Genomic DNA, 24,888 nt, shown 5'->3' on the forward strand with positions numbered 1-24,888 from the left:
AAGTATTTTTTAAATGACTATCACTTTATTCTGTTTCTGTCTAAATAGCCGTGGGCTACATCTGCCGAGTAGCAGCTGTAAGTCAGTGATCTTAGAATTGCTAAATGGTTACATTCACTGTTATGACTCTTTAATTTGTTTCCAGATGTTTCTGCATAGATCAGCTCAGGATGATGAAAGATATGCAGTGCAGAGGGATGGCTTCATGACAGCACAGAGATTATGAGGTCCACTGTTTTCTATTCAAACCACAAAGCTAGGCTCTTCTCAGAATGCCTAGCACATAGTAGGTGCTGAGCATAAGATTCCAGGATGAAAATTCCTTGGAGAATTCGGATTTTGAAGGTCTGCTTTCTCTCTTTTGTTCTGGCTTCACTGAGGGTGTGCTTGAGAATCCTGATAACATCCTAATTCCTCTCTCTTTGTTTTTACATTTTTGTTTTATTACTTTGCTTCCTCTTTGGTCACTTTCAGGATCTTCTCTGTTTCTGATGTTTTGAAGTTTCACAATGACATTTCTTAGTTTATTTTCTGTGCTGCATTCACAGTGTTTCAAAGATTCAAGCCTTTTAGATCTGGGAAATTATGGTTTTTCTTTTTCCTCCCCAATTTTTTCTGTTTTTTTCCTCTGCTTTTCTTATTTTTCTCCTATTGTCTATCCTTGTGTTCTGATTACTTTTGTGAGATTTTTTTCAGTGTTCTGTGTAGCCTTTCTATTGATTTTTTTCTAAATAATTCAGCTTTTGCATTAATTTCCAAGAGCTCGTCCTTCTTCATTGCTTTTTCCTTTTCTAGGGTATCCTGTTGTTGTTTCATGTAAGCAAGATCTTCATTCTAGAGATACTGATTTGTGTTTCTATGAAATTCTTTTCTGTTCTCCATTACATTCTGCATTTGCTTTTTTTCTGTTGCAAGCCTGGTTGCATCCTATTCCCTAGCTGGGTGGAAGAAGGGAGCTGGCCTATCTCACTCTCCACTGAAATCTAACACAGCATGCCTGCCCTCCTCTGTGCCTGGGTTCCTAAATTCATAGTCTGTGCTTTGTTTTATTTTTACAGAAAAGCTTCATGTTCTCTGTGGAGTGGGGAGCTGAATATGGGACTCTATTTGTTTTCTTACACACATTGAGAAGCAATTCCCTGTTTGTCCTGCCCCACATCCCCTCATCTTTAAAGACATCTTAAAATGTTAATGGCAAACGGTGTTTCCAGAAGACCTGGGTTCCTGTGTTCTGGTGTGGAAGAATCCAAGCAGAGCATGTGGATGTAAATGGGATTTCTTAAATGTTAGGGAAAGCAAATAAAAAGGGAGCATGGTGGGTGCAGGTAGATTCGCCAGCCTGGAGAGTATGCTTTTTTTTTTTTCAGATGCTTTGAAAACCTACACTAACCCATGAGAAGGGCAGAACTGGGTGATTTCCATTAAATAATTAGTGAGTGGGGAGAGGCCTGGGCACTTTCCAGCCAGGTAAGGGTGGTCTGGGCTGTCCCTGGGCAATCTGCATATGAGTCAAACTTTCCCTACTTCTAGGCTGCCTCAGCACAGGTTCAAGCTTTTCTGAGGTTCCATGTAGCTGCTTGGAGGTTTGCACTTTCCAGGGTTCCTCCATTTGACATCTGTTCTTTATGTACCATTATTTAGAGATATAAATCTCTTCTAGTTCTACCAGAAATTGAGGTTATATTTTTGTATCTTGTTTTCATTGTTTGGGAGAAATTTTTGAAAGAACAGGAAAAGCAACACATTCACTCCATCACCTTGAAACAGAGAAACACTCTGATAGATCTTAAGCAGGAAGTATCAGATTTTCTCTTTGAAGAATGGACTTAATTCCACATTTATCATACATAAACCTGTGTCTATACATTGATTTTAAAAGTAAAGAAATGATGCATATGTCTTGATTGCCTCGAGAAATTTCCATCAGTTATCAATTAATTGATTCTGTTGTAGAAAGAATCATACCCTGTCAGTGATGTCTTTAAGACTAACTTTATCTTTTAAGGAATCAAACCTTCTATTTCAATAACTTTTAACTGAAATTTCTTTATCAAGTGTCTGAATTATTATGCAAAAAGGAATGAACAAACTCATTTCCTGGTTTCATGGAGGCATTTATGCACCAGGGTGTATGTGACTTGATGACATCTCTGGGGTTGCTATCTCCTCTCTGAGTTCTCCTAAGTGCTTGCTCTTTAAATTCATGATTGATTTTGCAGAGGTGGCTGTCATTTCCCAGTGAGTCACCTTCAGCCAGGGCTCTCCACTCTCTTGACACCGTATAACATTTAACTGACAGTCTGGTGGGCTCAAAAAGAACGGAGATTGGCTGCAGAAGCAAAACCTCCAGGTGGGCAAAGCCAGCAACCTTAAATGGAATCCAACTCCCATTTGTGAACGTTGGCAGAGAAGCATGAGGATGGCTCCTTTGAGCTCCTGGAGTTCTGTAGGGCAAGTCACTCAGCCCACGGAGCAGCTCTGTGGTTGTGGGCTTCACCTTCAACCAGGGATCCACACAACCCTTGGCATTACCAGTGTCTTGAATCCTTGGTTGTGGCGCTGGCCGTGCATTATAGGACGTTAGGCATCATCCCTGGCCTTACCCACTGGATGTCAGTTGCACTTCTCTCCCCAGCCCAAAAAGACTCCAGACATTGCTGAATATCTCCTGGAGAGGCAGCAGGGGCTCTGTCAAGAACCTTAGATAACAGGCGGCCTCCTTTTCCTTCAGATTTTGTATAATTCTGTTCTGGAATTTTGTTTTGGTTTGGGTATTGGGATTTGAACTCAGGGCCTCGTGCTTGCTAAGCAGGTGCTCTACCACTTGACCCACTCCACTGTTTTGTGTTGGGTATTTTCAAGATAGGGTCTCATGAACTATTTGCCTGGCGGGCTTTGAACCATGATCCTCCTGATCTTTGCCTCCCAAGTAGTTAAGATTACAGGCGTGAGCCACTGGCACCTGGCCTGTTCTGGATGTTTGAAGTTGTAGAAAATGTGATTACAATGAACTGGAATAGTAACAGAATTCCCTGATATTTTGCAAAATGAAATAATTCATAAACCACTTACCTAGATTTCCACATTTTGCCAGTGCTGACCAAATCCCCACTGCTTTAAATATTCTGATTGCTAACACTTATGGAGCACTCATTTTTTTTTTTTTGAACCCACACTTGGTGCCAGGCCCTGTTGTAAGCACAGTCAACATTCTGAGGGCGAAATAATCATTGACAGATGGAGAAACAGAGGCATATAGCATTTAGGCAAATCGTTTAAGTTTACACTGCATGTAAATGACCCAGCTGGGACTTGCAGCCAGTTGGTATGATTTCAGATCCCACACTCCACCAGCACACTGCACAGCAGCTGATTTTACTGTGACGCTATGTGTGGACTTGGGTCTGTCTGCCTATTTTGAGCTCCAGAGGAGAAGGCTGCATGTTTTTCACCTTTAGTACTTGCTGTATAGCAGAGGCACAGCGAAGGTTCATTTTATGGAATGAATGGGAGTATTCTAAACACCAGGCTCCCAGGCTGTTTACAAGGAAAGGGGAACCACAACAAAAAGTAAGTGTCGTTAGGTTTCTTGAAAAGAGATGAGTTGTGATACCGTAGGTTGCTAATGTGTCTCAAGGCTCTGTTATTAAGAGACTAATTGGCTTCAAATGCAGAAAGGAAGTGGTGGTATAATTACAGCCCTCTGCTGCTGTCTGGCAGGGCTGGGAACTGAGGTGTTCTGCTGCACAGAGTCACCATTGCTTCTTAAGGACTAGCCTGTAACAAAACACACTGAGGCATGGGTACCACACACTTGCCAAATGCAACCCTTTTCTGATGATTCTAGAAGGCAGAACCTACAATACGTCCAGGTCCTCATCACAGACATCACTGAGGCCGCTTGTACCCTGATGTGGTTTCTGGGGACTGTTGACCAATAGCTTTTTAAATTCACCTTCATTTGAGATCACAGAGCTTTTCTTAGACTGTGGTGTTTCCATTTTCTAGCATTTGCTTCTAAGTTCACTGAGGATGGCTTCAGGAGGGGAGTGGGGTGCACAGACTGTGTTTTGGTCCTGATGCAAGGTAATGGGGAGAGTTCTGCTGATGGAACCCTTGGTCAGGTGTTCATCTACTATAGTAGATTCTGAATTTCACATTTCTACTGCCCATTAAAAGCCAGGCTGCACCTGAAATTTGAGCTGAAAAGTGCTCAGAGATAGTGAGGATGGACTGGCCTGTTATGTCATGCAGACTTTTTCTCATCTGGTTATGTCCTTGTGAAAAATAGGATTTGTGCAGAAAGGGTCTGAGTAACTGGGATGCTTCATTTGACACAAATGCCCTTTTTTTCATTTTTTTTTTATTCTTTTTTAGGTCAAGGAATTCTCTCTTCAAATGGTGATAATGTAGGGATAATTTCAGAGCAGAAATCAGATCCAAAGAACTTCAGGCAGTAATAGTAACAGACAGTGAGCACATCAAATGAGTTAAACATCAATGGACAAGTATTTACTAGGTTAATGTTTCCATGTGCAGCTTAAATACCACTCTGGTTTGGGGCTTCTCTGTGGTCCCTGTGAGTTGTGCTATTGATCATTAAATGCTCCCACAGTGCTTTGCTCAGTTCCTGGCATAGCACCTCCCCCATTGTGCTCAAATTCATCTGTTTTCATGTGTTCCTTGCTGCCTGGATGGTAAGGTTCTGGGTGAGAACGGCTCACCTTTGATTCCCCTGCACCTGGCATATGTGGGCTTGTACGTAGGAGATCATTTTGTGTGTTGGATGAATGAGTAATAGGAGAACTCATTAAATTTCATTTTTCACATTGGGCAAAAAAAGGACATGTCCTTTTGGAATACAGCAGTACTTCCAACTAATTAAAACTAAGCAACTTCTCTTTGTGACTTAGGGAAAGGAGTTCAGTCCACAATGGTGGTCTTCTTTATATCCTTCCTCATTTTCTTCTCCTGTCTCCTATTCCTTCCTCTCAGTCTCAGGAAAAGATTTGTCTTAATTGTCTTCAGTTCAGGGTCTTTCTGAAGATCACTCCTCTTTTCTTTCCAGGCAGGCATTAATGAAAATGACTTTTATGATGGGGCGTGGTGTGCTGGCAGGAACGACCTCCATCAGTGGATTGAAGTGGATGCCCGGCGCCTGACCAGGTTCACAGGGGTCATCACTCAAGGAAGGAACTCACTCTGGCTGTAAGTAGGTCTGGACTTATGCTTGTGTCTTCAGGATAACATTTGAGGGTTTGGATAGACACGATGAAGTTACAGAGAGTTATCTGGCGAGGAAAGAAAACTGGAATGTGGATGGGCTGGCAGTGCTCCTCCCCTGTGCAGGAACAGAGAGCAGGGGCCATCTGGAAGGTGGGATGGAGTAGGCAATGGTGTAGTCAAAACAAAGCCCTACAGGAGTTGGCTGCCATCTTGGCTGGTGGCAAGATAGACTAAACTCAGCCTGACATAGGAGCACTGAACAAGCACTGAGCACACAGTCCTGAGGTAGAGAGCAGGAGCCATCCAGATTCTGGTAAGACTGACTGGAAGTCTAGGTTCCCAAATGAAGGACCACTAGAGAAGTAGTACAAGAATGGTCGACCCAGTGTGAGGCCTGGGAATGAGATGGAAGGTCATTTCTCAGACTTGAGCTTGGGGTCAGGGCCCTGGATCAGTAATATGTATGACCTGATGGGGATCCCAAGAGAGATGGCTGCAGCCCCTGAAAACCCTCCATCTCTTGGTGTATGCCCATCGTGGACCATTAGTCAGCCCAAAGAGGAAAGATATTCTGACCCATGTTACACATGGGGACAATGTGCTAAATGCAATAGACTTCTCACAAAAGGGACAAATACATGATTTCACTTACATGAAGACTTATGCAGTAAGACTCATAGATACAGAAAGTAGAATGTGATGGCCAAGAGCTGGAGGGTTGGGGAGGGGATAGAAAGCCAATGTTTATTAGTACAGAGCTAAAGTTTGGGATGACGGAAAATTCTGGAGGTGGACGGTGGTGATGGTTGCAATTCATTGTGAACGTGCATACTGCCACAGAGCTTCATACTTACACATGGTTAAAAAGTTAGTGTTGCTCCAGCCCTGTGGGTTATGGCATGGAGAGATGGGGGCAGGGCTGGCCTCCCCAGTCTCAGGTGGACCTTGGTGCTTTCTGAATTTAAATGAGAAGTTCTTCATCTGCCCCCACTGAGAAGCCAAGGACACAAACATCCCCCACTTCAACTTTAGGAAACAGCGTGGACCTCCTCAGCTAAGAGTTCATCCCCTCACACACGCTTCTCCATTCTTCAATTCTGTTTCTTGGCATCCTTCAAGGTTTACTAAATACCTGTTGGCAATCATGTAAACCAGACGATAGCTTGCTGATGAGATTAGTTTTAATTTCTGGAAAGGTCAACCTTAGTAAGTAAACTGGGCTAAGAGAGCTGAGCCTGGCATCTGTGCTCACATTAACCACCTGCTGTTGTCCCAGCACAGGGGACGTTCTTACACAGTGACAGTTATCAGGCAGTGACTCGCCACCTGTTTTCCTCTGCATTTCTTTTTATTATAAAGACAATGTTGAAACATCTAGTAGCATATAAGCATTACCCATGATTCCACTGTCTTTATGCAAACAGGTTTTTTTTTTACGTCTTGCAATCAAATTCCATATCCAATTACATTATTTTTAACTTAATGTATCAGTAACATTTTTCATGCAGTGACTCAGGCTTCATAATGATCATTTTTAATGGCCTGTAATTTCTCAGCCACGCCTCAATCACTGTCCCAATTTCTGCTACCATGTATCATATCTCAAGAAAACTTTTCAGACTTTTTCCTTCATTTGAATTATTTCCTTCAAATAAATTTCCAGAGTTGGGATAATTTGTGCATTTTTGACAACATTGTGTTATGTATTTGTTCTATCTTGTAGGTTACATTTTATTTGCTTTGTTATTTAGTGGCAGGAATGCATGTGTTCACTTAGGCTGCTTTTTGCTCAGTGGTATGCACTGTGTTCTCTTTGGTGGCAAATTACCTTGACAATTGTTTTTACTGTTTAGATTCTGAAAGGCAAGAATGGGGGTGGTAATGGCAGTTGGGTTGCTCAAGGAAAAGGAAAACTTGGAAAGAAAGACTAATTTGAGATTATCAATAAGAAATGAGAGTAGGAATTGAGACTGTCGTGCTTGGGTATTGGGTATTAACCTGTCTGGCCACTGTCATTAGAAATCCAGTAGTCGGGTTATTATTGGATTAGAAAATAAGAGTGAGGTAGATATAATGCTCTCATTCCATTTGTACTAGACATTCTAGAGAATTTGGTGTATGCAAGAAATCACAGTAGGTGAATATATTTCCTTGGTTTAGCGAGGACTGGAGCGTCGAAGAGGGAAAGCAAGGGATAGAATTTCCTTTAAGAGTCAGATTTTTTTTTTAATGTCTAAGTGTATTTTAAGTCAAATTACTCTTCAGGGATAATGAAAAGAAGAAATCTGATGAGTTTCAGTGTCTTACCTCATGGAGCAGTACTGCCTCCACTGAGGACAGAACAGGAAGTGGAATGATGATATATTTTGGTATCTGAGCCCTCTTCTCTCCAGACATGAGTCATGCTGGAGTCAACAGGATCTGTTCCAGTGTGATGGGAAAATATGTCAACAAAGATACCATAAATACCAGAAATAAAGTAGACAGTAGCTGTCTCCCTTTCTCTCACCACCCCAATTCCTGTTCCTACACTGTTCCCGATACAGAAAGAGTGGTACCATTTTAGTGTCCCCATTTAAAGGTTGCTGTGTTTCTCCCCAGTAGTAACTGAGACACCTGATGATAGAGACAGTGACTTGATGATCTGTGTGTCCCCGGGAAGGTGTCCAGTACCAGACATTTATTGGATGCCTGATAAATGACTCTAATGAATGAATATTGTTAGGAAGTAAATTGACAAAGGTTCATTCACACTACATGGTAATGAGTTAATTGATCAGTGACTGAGAGCAGGCTTAAAATATAAGGGAGAAGAGGGGACATGTAAAGAGAGGTTGAGAAGTGATGGAGACTTCTAGAGATGGATGGCTGGCTTTGTGTCATGGCTCTTGGCTATGCTGCTTATGAGATTTCCCTTCTCTGAATCCCAGTTTTTTGACCTCTACAATGGGATGCCTGTTCTCTATCTCATAAAGATGTGGCTAGGGTTAGATGTGATTATATTATGAAGTTTGAAAATTTCCTGGCATACGGTAAGTGCGCAGTACCTGTGAGTTTTTCCCTCTGTACCTCTTTTGGTTTATTTAACTTTAGCTGCAGATCCTTCTCTCAAATATAGACAGGTGAGACCACTCTGTGTGGATCCCAGGGTGGGGAGTGCTTCCTGCCTGGTTACCGGGCACTTCAGAAGACAGATTCATCCAGTGTCTCTGTATAAAACCCACTAGACGGTTCCAGATGTCTTACGCAGTTTACACCCTGTGCCTTTCCACAAATGCCGATTCCTACTTCCCGAATTCTGCACGTCACAGGCAGATGTGGGATTCAAATCAAACAAGCAGTGCAGAGCTGGAGTCGGAGTCTGTTTTTTTCTAATTAAGTGTGCAGAACTGACTGCATCCTCAAAGTCTGCTGCATTTTGGTTGTTACCATTTTTGACATGGAGAGGAAAGAGGTTGGTGATCCCGTGAAGTTTGATAAGTGTCTACAATGGCTCTTCTATGGTTATTGGTAAACAGAAGCTCTTTACAAATAGTTGGAGTTATAATAATGTATTTAAGAACACTGTTAATACTTGTCATTTATAGGACTTACATAGTTTTCTGCTTTGTTTTGTTTTGTTTGCAGTACTGGGGTTTGAACCCAGGGCCTTTACCACTTGAGCCACACCCCCAGTCCTTTTTGCTTTAGTTCGTTTTTTTCAGGTAGGGTTTTGAGCTTTAGCCTGGGACCGGGCTGGCACTGAGATCCTCTTACCTCTGCCTCCCACATAGCTAGGGTTACCACCTCTCAAACAGCTAATAGCCACATGCAGCGACAGTTGGAATTTTAAAATGAACACCCATGAGATCATTTGTTCCTGACATCCTCTGTAGTGTTTATCTATTCAGTCATGTGAGGGTCATTTTGTGCATTAGGGATACCATATAAGCAAGTTGTGGGCCTGTGGGCAGGGAGCTTTGTGTCTGGGAGAATCCAGTCTTATTGGGGGAGAATCCAGTTTGTTAATGGAGCTATAAGAGTCAGAAAAGGTCCCAGGGATGTGAGATGGGCAGGAACTGCCCTCAGACCTGTGGGAAGGACGATGCCATGAGGTCCTGAGGTGTCACCACCATGTCCTGCCACCAGTTCACATCCAAGTTGATGACAAAGTCTATAGTTCTGGTTCTGATGACTTTTTTGGATTATTCATGCTTTGTGAAAGTAGCAAAATGACTTAATGACATTGAGTAATTTACGTCTTTTATCAGTAGAAATGATCATTCCCTACTACATTGCAATTTAGTGAAATGTTAGTATACTAAGAAAAGCCAATCTTTTTTTCCTCTAATGACAGAAAGTGTATTAGATACATGAGTGTTGTAATTATAACCAATGTGATGACTGAAAAGTTAATTATTCTGCCTGGGATGAGTCAATACTTCTAAGGACTTGGAAGAAATGCAGGTGATTTTTAAAAAAACCAAATGCTTTAAGTTTGAGCTGTTTGAGAGATAAAACCACCTGTCCTGTAGGCAAGGCAGTGATCTGAATGATGGGCTTGTGAGGATGGGCTGAGGCAGGTTGACTAGTTGGCTGAGTTTGTAAAAGTAATTGGGCTAATTAGGAAGAAGACTTAAGCCCCTGTTAGGAGCCAGGCTTTATGCCCAAGCATCTAAGCAGGGCAGGGCTCAGTGGAGCCCCAGGAAGCTTGCAGTCGAGGCCTTTGGAGCAGAATCTTAGCCGATACTCAGAGTGTGGGCTTCCTAGAGAAGAGCAATGTACCCAAGTCAGAAAGAAGAGATCAGGACAGGCCAGTGTCCCCTTTTCTTCCTGGTCAGATGCCATGTGTAGCCTGGAGGGAGGGTCCAGTGGGGAGGAAAGAAATGAAATGGGTGGAGTTGGTGAAGGCAGGCACATGAAGGGCACAGGGGATCAGGGAGGCTGACACCAGTCGAGGGCTCCCCTGGGAAGGAGGAGTGTCTCCTGGTCCCCTGAGATAGTCCAGGTGAAGGAGCATGAGCTGAGAGGTCAAGGCCTTTTACCTGGAGGGCTTTATGGTCTTGGGGAAGGAGGAGGTGGGGGTTTGGATCTGTGCTGAGAAAAAGCACAGGGAGTTTCTTTATCCAGGCAGAGCGGGCTCAGAGAGTGTCAGGAGCACATGGAATTGTCATGTCCCATTGGGCACTCTTGGCAGTTTCAGGGGGCAGTGGAGTTGATGGCAGTTGTGCTGGAGGAGGTCGAGGGAAGGACAGGCCATCTTTGGAGGGAAGGGTTGGGGAGCTGAGGTCCAGGGCTGGTGGCACAGGAGTTAGTCAGAAGTCAAGTTCAAGGAGCCCCTGGAGAAGATGAGGCTTAGAAGTGATAGACACTTGGCCACAGATGAAGACTCCACAGGGCAATGGGGGTGATGCCTGAGGTCAGGGGACAGTGCTTAGGGAGTGAGCAGAAGGCCAGAAAGGAGCAGGCATCAGGTTATGTCAAGGCTCTAGGGCTGACCGTTCTGCACCTACCCTGCCAGTGGGATCTCAGGGTAAGTTGGACCAGGACTCAGGAGAGGAGATGAGGAGGCAGCTGAAGGGGGAGGGTAGGCAAAGTAGAGGGGAAAGTGAGAGAGGGAAGAGGCAGAGGCAAACAAGGAGCAGCTATGTGATGTTGGTCTAGGGCAGGGGAAGAAAAGTGGCAGCCACCCCCACCCCCCAAAAAAATTAAAAAATGCTTCCCCTGCTAAGGATCCTCTTGGTTGCTTTAGCTGAATCTGGTTTTTGGCCCCCTCAAGATTCATCCTGGCCTCTGCAGCCATTTCACTCCCCTTGGTGACTCTGGGCTCCATACTGCAGCAGCCTGTCAGTGTGAGCAGGGAAGGGGTGCTGGGCCAGGAGCTTGGGAAGGGAGCCCAGTGGCCCCTGGAAACAGAGCCCAGTGGGAGGTGGCACTTGATCAGTCATTCAGCAGTCTCCTTGGGGGGAAGGTTTGTGAGTTTTCAGAACGTGTCGTGCTGTGTCTCTTCTTAACGGGGAAATGAAATGTTTGGCACCTGTCGGGGACTGGGAAGAGAGAAGTTTCCACATTCCTTTCTAACCTCATGGAGAACTGTCGGTTTCTGAACAGTGGAGTCTGGCATGAAGTAGAAGGATTTTAATGAAAACATCTTCAAGTTCAAGGGCAAGGGCAGGCATGCAGTCATTTCTTCATCTTGTGTTAAGTTTCAGCTATGCAGAGGTAGTTATTTGAGGTCAAAGGAGCAGCAGGCTTCTTTGCCACTATCTCCAGTGTCCTACCCTGAGTTGGTCTCTGCAATCAGTTACTCTTGCCACTTCCTTCTCCAGAGACCAGACGGCCCCTGCCAGCCCAGAGTCGGCCTAGCATGGGGGACTAAACCCCCCACGAGGAGATGTGCCACACACCTGTCAGGAGGCAGCTCTGGTCTTTTGCAGTTATGGTTTGGATCTGAACCATTCCCCCAAAGGCTCATGGGTAGAAAGCTTGTCTCCAGTGCAGCAGTGTTTAGAGGTGGGGCTTTAGGGAGGCTACTGGATCATGAGGGCTCTGACCTCATCAATGGATTAATTCACTGATGGGTTCATAGTTTGATGGGCCATTGGGAGGTGATGGGAACTTGGGAGGTTCTTGAAGGGAATGAGTTCTTAAAGGTGTGCCTTGGGGACTGACTCCATCTTGTCCTTAGCTTTTCTCTCTCTGTCTTTCTGCTTCCTGGCCTCCATGAAATCAGCTCCTCTCTGCCATGATTCTCTGCTTCACCACAGGCCCAGAAACCCCAGAGCCAAGAGACCTCGGACTGAAACCTCTGAAACCATGAGCCAGAAGAAGTCCTTCCTCCTTGAACTTGATTTTCTTAGGTATTTTGTTACGGTGACAGAAAGCTGACTAGCCCATTCATCTGCTGTCTAGTGATTTGCTCTGTGCCTGGAGGAAGGGGCCACAGGAAGCCCTAAGGGATGAGGACAGGGATTCCTCCCCACCCTCTTGCCCACGAGCCCCTAGAAGGAGCACAGCTCTGCCCACACCTGGATTTTAGGACTTCTGACCTCCAGAACAGTGAGAGAATAAAACTGTTATTTCAACCAGTAAGTTTGCAGCAGCAATAGAAAATTGACATTGTCCACACCTGCAAAGCACCCATGGCCCTCAGAGTCCTCAGTGGCTAGCACAGCCCCAGCCCTGTCTCTGTGCAGGCCGTGCCACGGTGGCACTCTCAGCTGCAGGCAGAGCCTGCCAGGCCTGGAGCAGGTTCACAGGAACCATTTCTTTGGTTCCTTTCTCCTGATCCCTCAAGTGACTACTCTGGATTTGGGGGGCTTTAAATGCCTTTTTACTTTTAGTTTTCTGTAGTGGGTCTTTCTGCTCCTCCTTTACTGCAGTTTATGTGGTATTGGCTTCAAAAGTGGTGGTTCCCCTCCTGTTTCCCTGGTGGACATTTTCACTGGAGGGGAAATAGATAATATTTCTCAGTTTATAGCATTCCCCTCCTGCCATCTCCCAAAGCCATGGTAACCAGCCAGAGTGAAAATCCAGTAAATCTATGGGCTGATGTTTCACACAGTGTCCAGCATTTTGCTGTGCTGAGAATGTGGCAGAACTGTTTAGCTGGGTGATTATGGTACCAGTAGAGAGAGGGAGGGAGGGATGGAGAGGGAGAGGGAGCATGAGTGTGCACCCATGTTCCTGCTGCTGTATGTGCTCAGCTTATTGCACACATAAAATACGACTTTCTCTTTTTATATCCATATTTTTCCAGAAGCTACTGAAGGCAGGTCTAGACCTCTTGCCTAAAGTTATAACTGAGCCTTGGGCAGGACTTGAGCCGCCAGGCTGCTGGAATGCAGCTCTGTCAGGGAGGTGATGGGTGGAAGGGAAGCTGCCAGCTTCCTCGTGATTCCAACAGAGAACTGGCCTAAAAACGAGGAGAACTTTGGGATGCTTCCTTCCTTTTTCTAACTGAAGAGGGATTTAGCACAGTTTTTCCTATTTGTGTTAGAGGTGGGTGACACCTAGTGCTGGTCACCCCTAGGGGCTGGGGGTTATTCATAGTCCTGTAATAAATAGGTTGACTGTCACTGATTCAAAACGCTTGTGGGCAGAGTGTTTTGGAGTTTGGATTTTTTTTATTTTGGAATATTTGCATATACATTATGAACTATCTAGGGGATGAGACCCAACTGTAAGCATAGAATGGATTCATTTATGCTTCCACCTTGCACACTTAGGCCGATTTTAAATGCTATTTTCAGTGTGCTTGTGTTTTGACTGTCTCCCAGCACAGGATCCCAGGTGTGGAATTTTCCACTTCTGCTGTCATGATGGTGCTCAGAAAGTTTCAGAGTATGGATTTCTGGATTGGGACACTCACTGTACTTGACCACACGGCCCGTTGGCCAAGGCCAGTGATGTTGGCTGATGATGCCGGTGGTTGCTCACCTATCTCTGGGGAGGTGGGGAGAGAAGGCCGAGGCTGTGGAGCTCCAGTGTGGACCTCCAGTGGGTGCTTCAGGTCTTACCTCATGTCCCCTGCCCCAATTAGTTCTTTGGGATTTAAACTACTTGTATGTTTTCTAATTATTTCCTTTCTTACGACTTTGCACAAAGATTTTGATGAAAATAACCAGTCTCTGAAGGTTTGTGCCATGTGTAGCAAGGCCACTTGTTGAAAAGCCTTTCTTCCACATGGAGTTGCTTGAACACCTTCATTAATGATCAGTTGGCTTTACCTGTGTGGCTTTATTTCTGGGTTCTGTATTCTGTGCCACAGATCAATGTGTCCATCCTGCTCACAATATCACACACGTATTCCGTTTTGTTTTGATGGTGGTGATCTGAGCCAGTGACCACCCAGTCTTAATTTCTGTAGCTACATAATGTCTTAAACTGGGTAGACCAATTGTTCCCACTCTCTTTTCTCAGAATTGTTTTTAGCTATTCCTCATTCTTTGATTTTTCCATATTAATTTTAGAATAATCTTGTTTACATCTACAAAAAAAAATCCTACTGGAGCGTTGATAAGAATTGCGTTAAATCTGTGTGTAAATTCTGAGAGATTTCACATATTTGCTATGCTGAATCTTCCAGTCTGGGACCACAGAATGTTTTCCACTTATTTAAATCTTCTTGGGTTTCTTTCATCAGAGTTTTATCATGTTTAGCACACAAGCCCTGTCTGTGTTTTGGTTAGGTTCACATCTAAAGCAGTTTGTCTTTTTGAGCAATTGTAGATAATACTATTTCGTCTGGGATGCTTGCATCAATTTTCACGTGTGACGTTAGGATCCAGGCTTTTTTCTTGTGGGCAGTCTTTGTTGGGTTTTGGTGTGCAATCTTTTAGAGGAGGGAAGGTCCCTTCATTTCTGTGCTCTGTCATGGGTTCCCATGGGCCTGGTAGTGCTCTTTGATGGCTTTCTCTCTTTCTGCTGTGGCACTCAGTCTGTTTAGATTTTTAGTCTCTTCTGTAGTCAGTTTTGACAAATTCTATTGTTCTAGAAAATCTGTATTTTCAAGTCAACCAAATTGTCTCTTAAAGATTGTTTACTTCTCGTCAGTGATTATTACCTTCTTATTTTTACTTACTCCTACCTTTTTCTTCATTAGTGACTTAATGGTTTGTTACCTCATGTTCCCCTCTTCCCCTTTTTTAAAGCAGTACTGGGATTTGAACTCGGGTCCTTGCACTTGCTAGGCAGGGGCTCTACCACCCGAATCATACCACCAGTCTTGATTGCTTTAGTTATTTTGTGGATAGGGTCTCCTACTTTTTTGCCTGGGGCTGATCTCTAGCTGTGATCCTCCTACCTATGCCGCTCACATAGTTTGCAGAGGAGTGCACACTGTGCCTAGCTTGATGCTGAAATGGGATCAAACTTTTTTGCCAGGATTGGCCTTGAACCATGATCCTCTGAATCTCTGCCTCTTAAAATCTGGGATTACAGGCATGTACCACCACATTTACATTCCCTTAAGTTGTTAAATCATCCTTGATTTCATTATTTTGCATTTTCTGTTCTTGATTTCATTAATTTCTTTTAAAGATTGATTCCTTTTGCTTTCATTACTTTAATTCCTTTTACTGTTCTGTCAACTTCCTGGGCTGAGTACTGAACTCGCTTGCTTTACTGTCTCTTACGTACTTCAGGAAGTTTGCAGGATTGTGAGATTTCTGCTGAGTACTGCTCTAACTCAACCCCGCTGGTTCTGAGGTGTCTTAATTATCACTGATCTCTAAATATTCTGTAATTTCAATCTTGATTCTCCTTTTTAGTCAAAGATTGGTTTACATTCTCTGGGGCAGGAGGTTTTTAAGATTTTTCATTTTATACATTTCTCATTGTATCGGAAAATGTTGCCTTGGTTGCAATTTCTTGGGTTTTGGAAGTTTCTCTTGAGAACTAAAATGGAAAGTTTTTGTTCCTATGCTGCATTAATGGTGAAAAAGGAAGATTGTTCTTGCATTCAGACTTCAGAACTTCATGCATATTAATTAGGCTTGCCTTGTTAATTATGGTATTTTGTCTACTTCATTATTTCTTTTTTTGCAGTACTGGGGCTTGATCTTAGGGTCTACACCTTGAGCCACTCCACCAGCCCTTGTTTTGTGAAGGGTTTTTTCAAGATAGGGTCTTGTGAACTGTTCGCCTGGCCTGGCTTCAAACCTCGATCCTTCTGATCTCTACCTCCTGCGTAGCTAGGATTACGGACATGAGTCCCCGGTATCCCTTGTCTCCTTCATTCTTGCAATCCATCATGGCCTACAGAGACTGTCTTTATCACTCCCTGTGCTTCCTGTATATTTTTTTTCATTAACGTCATTTGGAATCATATAGAGCCATTTTGTGTCTGGTTTAATGATTTTTTTTCTCTGAACTCAACCATCAGGTTTTGTGATCACTACCTTGGCTTTCTCTCTGTTTGCCTTTGCTGACTTCTGTGTACCCACACTCTGTTTCAGCATTGCTGAATCACTTTATGTGTCTCTTGTGTGTAACCTCCTCTGATAATTAAGAACCTTGTAATTTAATTCTGGTGTCTCCCTCTAATTTTCTAGTTGTAAAATTATAACTATAACTTTACTCAATGCTCCTAACACAATATTTCTTCAGATACTTTTAAACTCCTGTTATGAACAATGACTAAATTTATAAAATTCCTCGTCATACACTTGCCCTCTCTTTAGTCCTTCTCCCAGTTTTAGGCAGTTGATTACCTTTCTTAGTGCTTATTTTTGCACTATTAAATGTTCCTATATACCTCCACCACTTAATTTGTTAGATTTAATCTCTTTAACTCTCCTTCTTTAGTTATTCATACTCCATTAGTAACAGCCAGGGCCTGGCTTGTAGCCTCATTCCACTTGAATGAATTGGAAGGTTCTCTTGAACTTTCTATGCTCAATGGTGTCATCTTACAGTGACAGTGTCTCCATTGTCATCATTGTTGCTGTAATCATCACCATCATTTTGCCAGGTGATGTCTTCTCTGCTCCTGGAGGGACAGGAGGCCTTTGCAGGGAAGAACTTTGTCACCTTCCGTGTGACATGGAGCAACTTACTTCATTTCATGTGCTCCAGCTTCCTTATCTGCAAAGTAGAAGTGATAGCGGGACTTTCCACGGTGTTTGTTAAGTGGAATGAAATGAGGAAAGCAGCTAGAATCCTACTTTGCCCACAGTCAGCACCCAGTACATGTTCTTATTTGCACTCCATGAAGCTGGGCAGGGGAAGTGATTACCCAACGATGTTCATGTTAGATGCCTCTGAGGAGTGAAAGGAACACCACTGGTGTATCACTGCAATAAACTCAGATTCTACCAAAGTGGGCACTGAAGGAGAGGGAGCTCACGTGGGCAGACTCACAAACCCAGACAATGTGGAACCAAAACCATTGGTGTGTACAAACTACAGAACTTGACAACAGCCCTAGAGAAAATGGAAGCACAGCTAATGGTATGTCCTGCCCTACATTCGAGTTCAAACAGCACCCCACTTTTAACAAAAGGTGGAGGCTGACTCCAAAGGATGGAGGCTTCTATGTTGTGCTGTGGATATGGGGACAGAGTGACATAACGATTGAAGGCCAGGGGGAAGGAGGAGCAGCTGCAAACCTTGGGGAAAACTGATGCCAGATATGAAGGCTTGTTGGTTTGCTGTCTTGTGTTTGCTTTTCTTGCACAGAGGTGATAAATGACTGTGCAATAAACACTTCCAAGGAGAGCGTGTGGCCAACTGAGTGGAGAGGAAGAAGGTAGAGAGAAGGGCATTGTGCTCTGGGCTGTCCTTCTCGGTGGCCTGCAGTACTCAGCTAGTTACCGTGTGTCCCATGTGGCTCCTGAAACTTGGTGATGCTAAAATCAATGTTGTGGAAAAGTCATCGTGTGTGGGCCCTGTCCTCTGATGAACACACACACACACATACACTATCTATATATCCAGATAGAGCCCATGATTTGTAAGGACTACACGGAACCTGGCCATTGATTCTCCATGTTATGAAGTCCATTCTGAATGGTCAAGGTCCAGGTTAGGCTTGGAAAGTTTTCCCTGTGTGTGTGTGTGTCTGAGGATTGAACCTAAGGCTTCCCACGTGCTAGGCAAGTGTTCTACCTCTGAGCTACACCTCCAGTTTTCTCCCTTAAAATCCCCAACCATCTCTGTGGAAATTTCCAAGTCATCCCTGACCATTTTGATTTCAGACAAAAGGAGACTTTCAAATAGGAAAAAGCAAGATTCCATTGGCCTGGCTCTTCTCCTTGGTACTGCCAAGTGGCAATCAATTGAATGCCCAAGTCCCTGCTGCCTGGTGTCATGTTTCATTATCAAATAGTCATGGTGGAAATTACTAACATGTACCAAGCTATGTCATGGCAAGTGCTGTTACCTCTGTACTTAGGACACCCCTGAAGAGAGTGCCTATCGACTTCTTGTTACAGAGAGCCACAGCCAGAGGTGGTATGGCTAGTATGTGGCAGAGAGCATCTTTGAGCCCAGTTCTGCCACCCTCAGAGGCCCCTTATCTTTGCAGGAGGCCATCAGCCCCACACATTGTCCCCAGCTGATGTATCTGTTCCCTCTTGGCACTCCAGGGGACGTGAGGTCAGACAACTGTCATGGTGTGGGTTTGGCTCACTTGACCATCTTGTGTGCCTAGGAGGAAGCTAGATTAGATAACCTGTGTTATCTAATCTCCATTCTGATGTTCAAAATGTCATAGCCCCTGACAATTCCATGCCTTAGTTTCTTTGCAGATAAATTGCCAGTGACATTTACCTTTCCTTAAAATAGTTTTGAGAAAGTCCAGTGGAGAATTACCATCTTGTTATTTGACTGTGTTTCTCAACTTCAGCACCACACTAACATTTGGGGGTTGATAATTTTTTGCTATGGCGTCTTTCTTATGAGTTTTAGGATGCTTAGCAGTGTCTCTGGCTTCTACCCAGGTTGTAGCACTCTTCCTGCTCCCCCATAGCGGTGATAACCAGCAATGTCTCCAGACATTGCCTTAGGTCACCCGAGGGACAGAGCCACCCTCAGCTGAGCACCATTGCTGTGCATGCAGACATAGTGTCTCTTTTCAGTCCAGTACAGCATGTAGCACCTGCAGGGGTCTTGCAGACATGCGGGGGAAATCGACGTTCCACATCCACAGTGGTGGGAAGACACTACTGTGGTTGTTGGAATCTCAGAAGAGCATATTGACACATGGGCTGGAACTGGAAGAGTTTGCAGAAGTCTCTAGTGGCCGCTGACACTATGACCTGCCAGTTCTTGCCAGTTGGGCAGACGCTGGGTAAAAGATAGTATGTGCCTCTTCCTGGAATACAGCTTCTGACATTGCATAGAAGGAGCCAAGTATTTTGAGAAATACCAGGAAATTTTAATGATGGTAAGTGGATGGTGAAGTCAAGCACTGATTTGTCAGGTGGGAAGGAATTTTCTTGATGTTTATTTGAACTCTGAGGTTCACCTCAGGAGAGAGTGTGGTGGTGGGGTGTGTGGAGCGACCTAGATTTTTTTTTTTTTGGCTCTGGTTTTCTGGCTAAGACCTGAGCATCCCACTTATTGACTGGTATTAGTGAACCATTGTTTTCTCCTGCTTTGATTGTGATGGCAAGAAAGGCCTAGACACCTTGGCCTGGTTCAGGAGAGAGAGGGTTCTGGAGAGTCCAAGAATGAACCAGAGTTGGAGTAAGGTTCTTGTGGTAGCCAGTGTCTTCCCACCAGACACCCATCCTAGTCTCCAGAGTCTGTGAATGTGTCACCTTACACGGCTACAGGGACTTTGCGGGTGCAATTAAGTTAAAGACCCTGAATGAAGAGAACATCTGGATTGCCCAGGTGCGGCCTATCTAATCACATGGAGTAAATGGGAGAACCTTCTCTAGCTGACGGCAGAGGGAGTCATGACTATCGAAGAGTGATCAGAGAAGCTTAGCATTGCTGGCCTTAATGAGGAGAAAGGCGGCCACCAGCCAAGGAATGCAAGTGTACTCTTGAAGCTAGGGAAGCAAGCCACAGATTCTCCCATAGAGCTTTCAGGAAAGAAACAGTCCTGCTGCCTCCTTTGACATTAGCCCAGTGAGAGCTATGGGAGAATTCTGTCCTGCAGAACTCTAAGCCAACAAATCTGTGTTATTTTAAGCTGCTGTGTTCATAATAATTTGTTACCAGCAGGAAATTCATACAGGTCTCAGAGGGCTTCAGAGGTGAAAACAAGAGTCTAGCAAGCATTGCTCCCATTTCACATGGTAACCCTGGGCTTACAAGACATGTGTGCACATATGTGTCCATGTTTGTGCTAGCTGCATAATAGAAGCTTTGCAGTGTGGGGTCATGACCTTCTCTGAGACTTCTGAGTCTTGGAAGGCCTGTATCCTATTATGTACATCATCGTGATCCACACATACGTATTTCAGTTCATAGCTTATGTATTCCTCTTCTGTCCTATTAGTTTTATCAGGAGGCCTGAAAGAGAATGATTTACTAAATCTGTATACTGTGTATGATCTTTCATGATGAACTTGGCTTGTTCTTAGATAAAATGAGGTCATGTGTGTGGGAGCATTTTGTAAACTGAAATGCCACTTGAATTAGTATTAGAAATTTGTAGCAGTAGTTACTCTTTCATGGAAAGAAAATAATAGAAATAAGAAATTACAAGGGCAAGGACAATTTTTCATCCACTGTGTCCCCGAGCATCAGAGTGGAGGTATATGTATATGTGACCTATCTAATCTTTGCAAGTGGTGGTGGCTGGAGTGCAGTGCTAATGCCAGTCTGTACTTAGACTGCACTCAGTTTTGTCATGGAGCACAGTGAAAAGTGTTGGGGGGATGTGGGGCCCTGGCATCTCTAATTCTTTTATCTCTTCTAAGAAATCCCCACAATGGCAGCTATCTCTGTTTCCTAACCCACAAGCTTTCCTCAAGGGGATAGTGGGGAATTTGGTTCTACCATCTGCTGGGCATTTGATTATCTGTCCCTCACTCAGCACTGATTGCATGGTGGGACCCAGAGGGCAGCCTAACAGCACCATGCCCTTGCCTTGCTGGTCCTTACCTGCTTCCAAGTGCATCAGACTATGCCAGAGATGGCCTCACTGATAAAGACCTCACTGAAGGTACAAGATGTAGCCAACCTGCTCCAGTATCCTGATCTTTGCTATGTTGTCCAGAGTCACAAAATGCAGCTGGTAATGAATGGTTTAGCTGCTTTGCTTCTGGGAAGCCACCATTTCCAGCCTTCCCACTTGGGGTTCACAATATTCACCTCACTCAGACAGCACATTCCACATGTGAGGATTGCTAGGTCTTTGGTTACAGCTTATGAGCAGGACTTCCTTGACTGGGGATTAGAAAGCTTATCCTGAAATGCCCTGTGCAAATGAGGAGACCAAAGGGCAGAAGACAGGTGGGGCTTGGGCTTGTCTGATGTGTTCTCTCTGGGGGTTTCTCTTTGGAGCTTTTTGCTCACTCTTCTCTTTGTAGAGTGGCTTGTGCATCTCCAGCCATGTAATGGACAATGGCACTGCTATTAACACCCAAGGGGTCCCCTACAACAGCAGATACCTCTGTTCTCAAATCCAAAATCCAAGGAAGAAGGTGCTGGCCCTGTTTGGGGAAGGTGTCTGGTGGGGACCAGTCAGTTGTGATTGGCCTAGTTTCTGTCACGTGCCTGCTGTCAGGTGGTTCATCCCTGGTCAAGGTGCAGGGCCATGCTACATAAAACACCTACTCCAAAGGTGATTGTGTGGAAGGGCCTGAGTAGAGTGGTAGCTGTCAAAAACAACAGAGCTGAGCACCCAAGCAGTGCTTCTGTGTGGATGTAATTAAAGCACATTCTGCCTTTGGGCCACTACCATGTTTGGGTCATCTACAAATATTTGAGGTTCTTATCTCTAGTGACTGAAGATAAATTATTATGTAGATATTAGAAAAATTCCTGAAGCTCTAGACAACAGGTCCTGTTGGGGGAAAGTACCAGTGAGAGGGGAGAGGGTAAACAGAGAGGGTAAATATGGTCCATGTATTTGTATATGTGAATGAAAATAGAGCAATGAAACCTATTGAAATTGTTTTAAGAAGCAGGGGTGGGGGGAATAATAGGGGGTACATTGATATACTTTATAAGAATATATAAATGAAACAGGCGTTTTGGACTCAAGGCCCAAACTACTGGGAATCTGTTATTGGCAAACATTGTTTCCAGAAGATCTTGGTCCTTGCGTTCTGGGTGAAAGAGTCCAAGCAGAACACGTGGATGGGGTGAAGTAGAAAAGCCTTATTAAGGGAAGAGGAGTCACTGTTTCTGCCCGGTGAGGAAAGAGAAGAAAAATGGGGCTGGGGTCCTTTGGTAGGTTTTTATATCACCTTGAACTTGGAGGTAGAGAATACGTCATCACCTGGCTCCCTCTGACCTGTGGGCGAAGGGGAGGAGATCTTGGGTCAAGATGGGGAGCAGTAATCCCAGACTATCCCTAATCTAACCTGCCTCAAATTTCCCCTGACAGACAATATTCCAAAAATTCTTTTTTGGGGTTGCTGAAGGTGGGTGGTCCATCTTCAAAATCTGCTTCGAGATGACAAGGTGCTGTAGACCCTCCCTTCCAGGAATATTGCCCCTTTCCTATCAGTGTCCCTGGGGACTTGATCAGTATGTTCATTGTCTAAATCTTGGTCCAGTCTGATCAAGATTGCTCATGGGCATCTCGTCCACCTCTGGAAGTTGATGGCCCTGTTGTGTCATGGTTTGGGTCCTAAAGGTTTTCATTCTGGAAGAGATACATTTCTTTTAGAAGGCATGACCCAAACATTAGCAATGATAGGAGCATCAGAAGGAGCCCTGCCAGCTGTGGCAGGAAGGATAAAGAATCTAACTTTTTATTTTGAAAAGCAACAGAGAGTCTTATGGTTACTTTGCCTACAGGTATTTATTTCTGTAGCTATTTTTAGCTCTCAGATGGCCCTCTATTTTGGACTGTTACTATAGTGGGCAGTTAAGGGCTAATTGTTTGGGGTAATATCTACATTAGGGGCCATGAATACCAAGGGGTAGGTGTCAGTCCAATTAGAGAGTAACCATCAATGAATCAGTTCTGTACAGAAAGAAAACTCACGTTGTCCCCAAGAAAAAGTTAGATATCATTGAAAGTTATATTGCCTTTGCTTAAAAAGAAGTCCTTGGTCAAAGACATGAATCTGCTTTTTGCCAGAGGCCTAGAAGTCTTAAACATGAGCGCCCATGCTTAAGAGCCCCCTTTTAAAATCTCTTGGCTTTGGTTACTTTTAGAGGTCTGGCATAATTGACTCCATCGGATCTGGAGCAGTCCCCTCACTTGTGCAGTCCTTTTGAACTGTCTTGTGTGGGTGAGTGCCACTTGTTCCTCTGAGAAGCAGTGCTGACTGCTTGGGGGTCGTGCCCTCTTAAACTGTCTTTCTGAACAGTTGTCTCTGAAGATTTTGTCAGTTTCGTAGTTTTGTCCCGTGGAGTGGGAGTGACTTCTCCCAGAAAGTCAGATTTTGTGCCATGCAGGAAGGGAAGTAATACATCAAACAGAGCAGAAGTCAGTGCCAGTGTGACCTTTTTGGCCAAATTAAGCAACAAAGAGAATTTTAAAATGACTCTTAGGCTGGGCTTAATTAAATCTAATTGTTCCAGAGGGGCTGTACTGACACCTTTAAATTGCTGTTAAGCGTCAGCAGGTAACAGTTATAAAGTTTTTACAAGGTAAATACAAAACAACCCCAATACTTAAGAATGTCTGATCTGGTTGATAGATAAGCACTTGTCAAAGTCATTTTTCATGGGCTTGCCTATAAATATTTCTGAAGGATCAGAACTGGAATGATAAAACTTAAAGTAACCATGATTAATCACATTTTAAACCTTGGATTTTGGTTAGGTAAAGTAACAATGTTTGTCAGTACTGTCAATTAAAAATCCTAAATTTTTTATGGTTAGGAGAGGGCAATGTTAGTAATTTTAAATAACCCTTGTTTTAGTGCTCAATTGTACATATATATAACAATGTTTATCTAGCCAATGCCAGAAAAACCAATGTTTAGCCAATGAACAGATATCAGGTAAACTAATGCTTATCTGACAGACTATGTCAGGCCTAAATGGCAGAACTTTCAGCGTTTGTTATAAAGAGTAGAAATGTCAAAGGCCTTATTAGATAGCATGTACCTTATATAAAAGAACTACAGCTGTTTATATGTATACACTTTTAATTTTGTAAATGATTTATGACATTTAAATACATGTACAAAGCACTAGCAGTATTAGAACCATTTAAAAGAATTTTTACTTTCTCAGTGTCATCAGAAAAAATACCTTAGGGTTTTTGTGTCTGGTAAGGGACTAATTGAGGCAGGATGTAAAGAATAGTAAATAACTCTAAATGGGCTATATAGAGAACTAGTCATCTTATTTTTGACTAGCAGGATCAAAGCATCTCCCAGAACTTAAGGATACAGCCAAGTGAGTATGCTGGCTTCCCTGACGCTGGCTGGTGGAAGGAGAGAGAGGGAAGGGAAGGGGGAAAATCTGTTCACCCCTCCACCCCTTCATGAGAGCTCCTGAATGGAATTCCCTAGGCTGGCTGGTAGAGAGTGAGACAGAGGAAGAGGAAAGGAGGAAAGTTGCCACTTAGGAGAGAGAAAAACAAGAACTTTGAAGATCTGCAAAGCGTCCCCCTTGTATCTTGAAAGCCTCAATTCAGCCTATAGCACCAAAAGTCCCTGACAGTTATTTTGATAAAATAGAAACCCATTTTTAAATACGTATTAGTACCTTACATTTTGACCTTTGAAAACTTTTAGGCAAACTTTAAACTGCAGCCACCCCAATCACGCATATCCAACCTTTAAGCTTTAAGACCTTAATTTGTATCTTGAATCAACCTTTGTAAAGACCTGAATTTAGATAACACCATTTTAAATAAAACTCTTGGCAATTTTATACCTTAAAAGACTTAGGAAGAAAATTAAATTAAACTATCTTTTTAATACTAGCAATCTACAAGAATACATGGTTCAATTAACCCAATTATAAAAAAGTTAAATGTAAATTACACTCATAATAGAATGAAACAGATTGAGATTATTGTCCATACATTTTCTTTAGTCCTAAAGCAGAGACTGGTTAGGCCTGGTTGGGATCAGAACTTTAGATAACTTC

General features: G+C 43.6%; 1 protein-coding gene across 5 annotated transcripts in view; it reads left to right on the plus strand.

The window, feature by feature from the left end:
* Positions 1-24,888, plus strand: part of Cpxm2 (carboxypeptidase X, M14 family member 2) — a 114,469-nt gene that overhangs the window by 35,656 nt on the left and 53,925 nt on the right. For 4 of the 5 annotated variants that reach the window (XM_020171805.2, XM_074078130.1, XM_074078128.1 and 1 more), the window contains one exon: positions 5,069-5,208. In XM_020171805.2, coding sequence (XP_020027394.2) covers positions 5,069-5,208 — 140 coding nt within the window. Of the gene's footprint in view, positions 1-3,394; positions 3,571-5,068; positions 5,209-24,888 lie in introns of those variants that run through there. The other variant, XM_074078132.1, reaches the window with a different exon arrangement.

The sequence above is a fragment of the Castor canadensis genome, chromosome 7, assembly GCF_047511655.1.
Source record: "Castor canadensis chromosome 7, mCasCan1.hap1v2, whole genome shotgun sequence".
Taxonomy (NCBI): domain Eukaryota; kingdom Metazoa; phylum Chordata; class Mammalia; order Rodentia; family Castoridae; genus Castor; species Castor canadensis.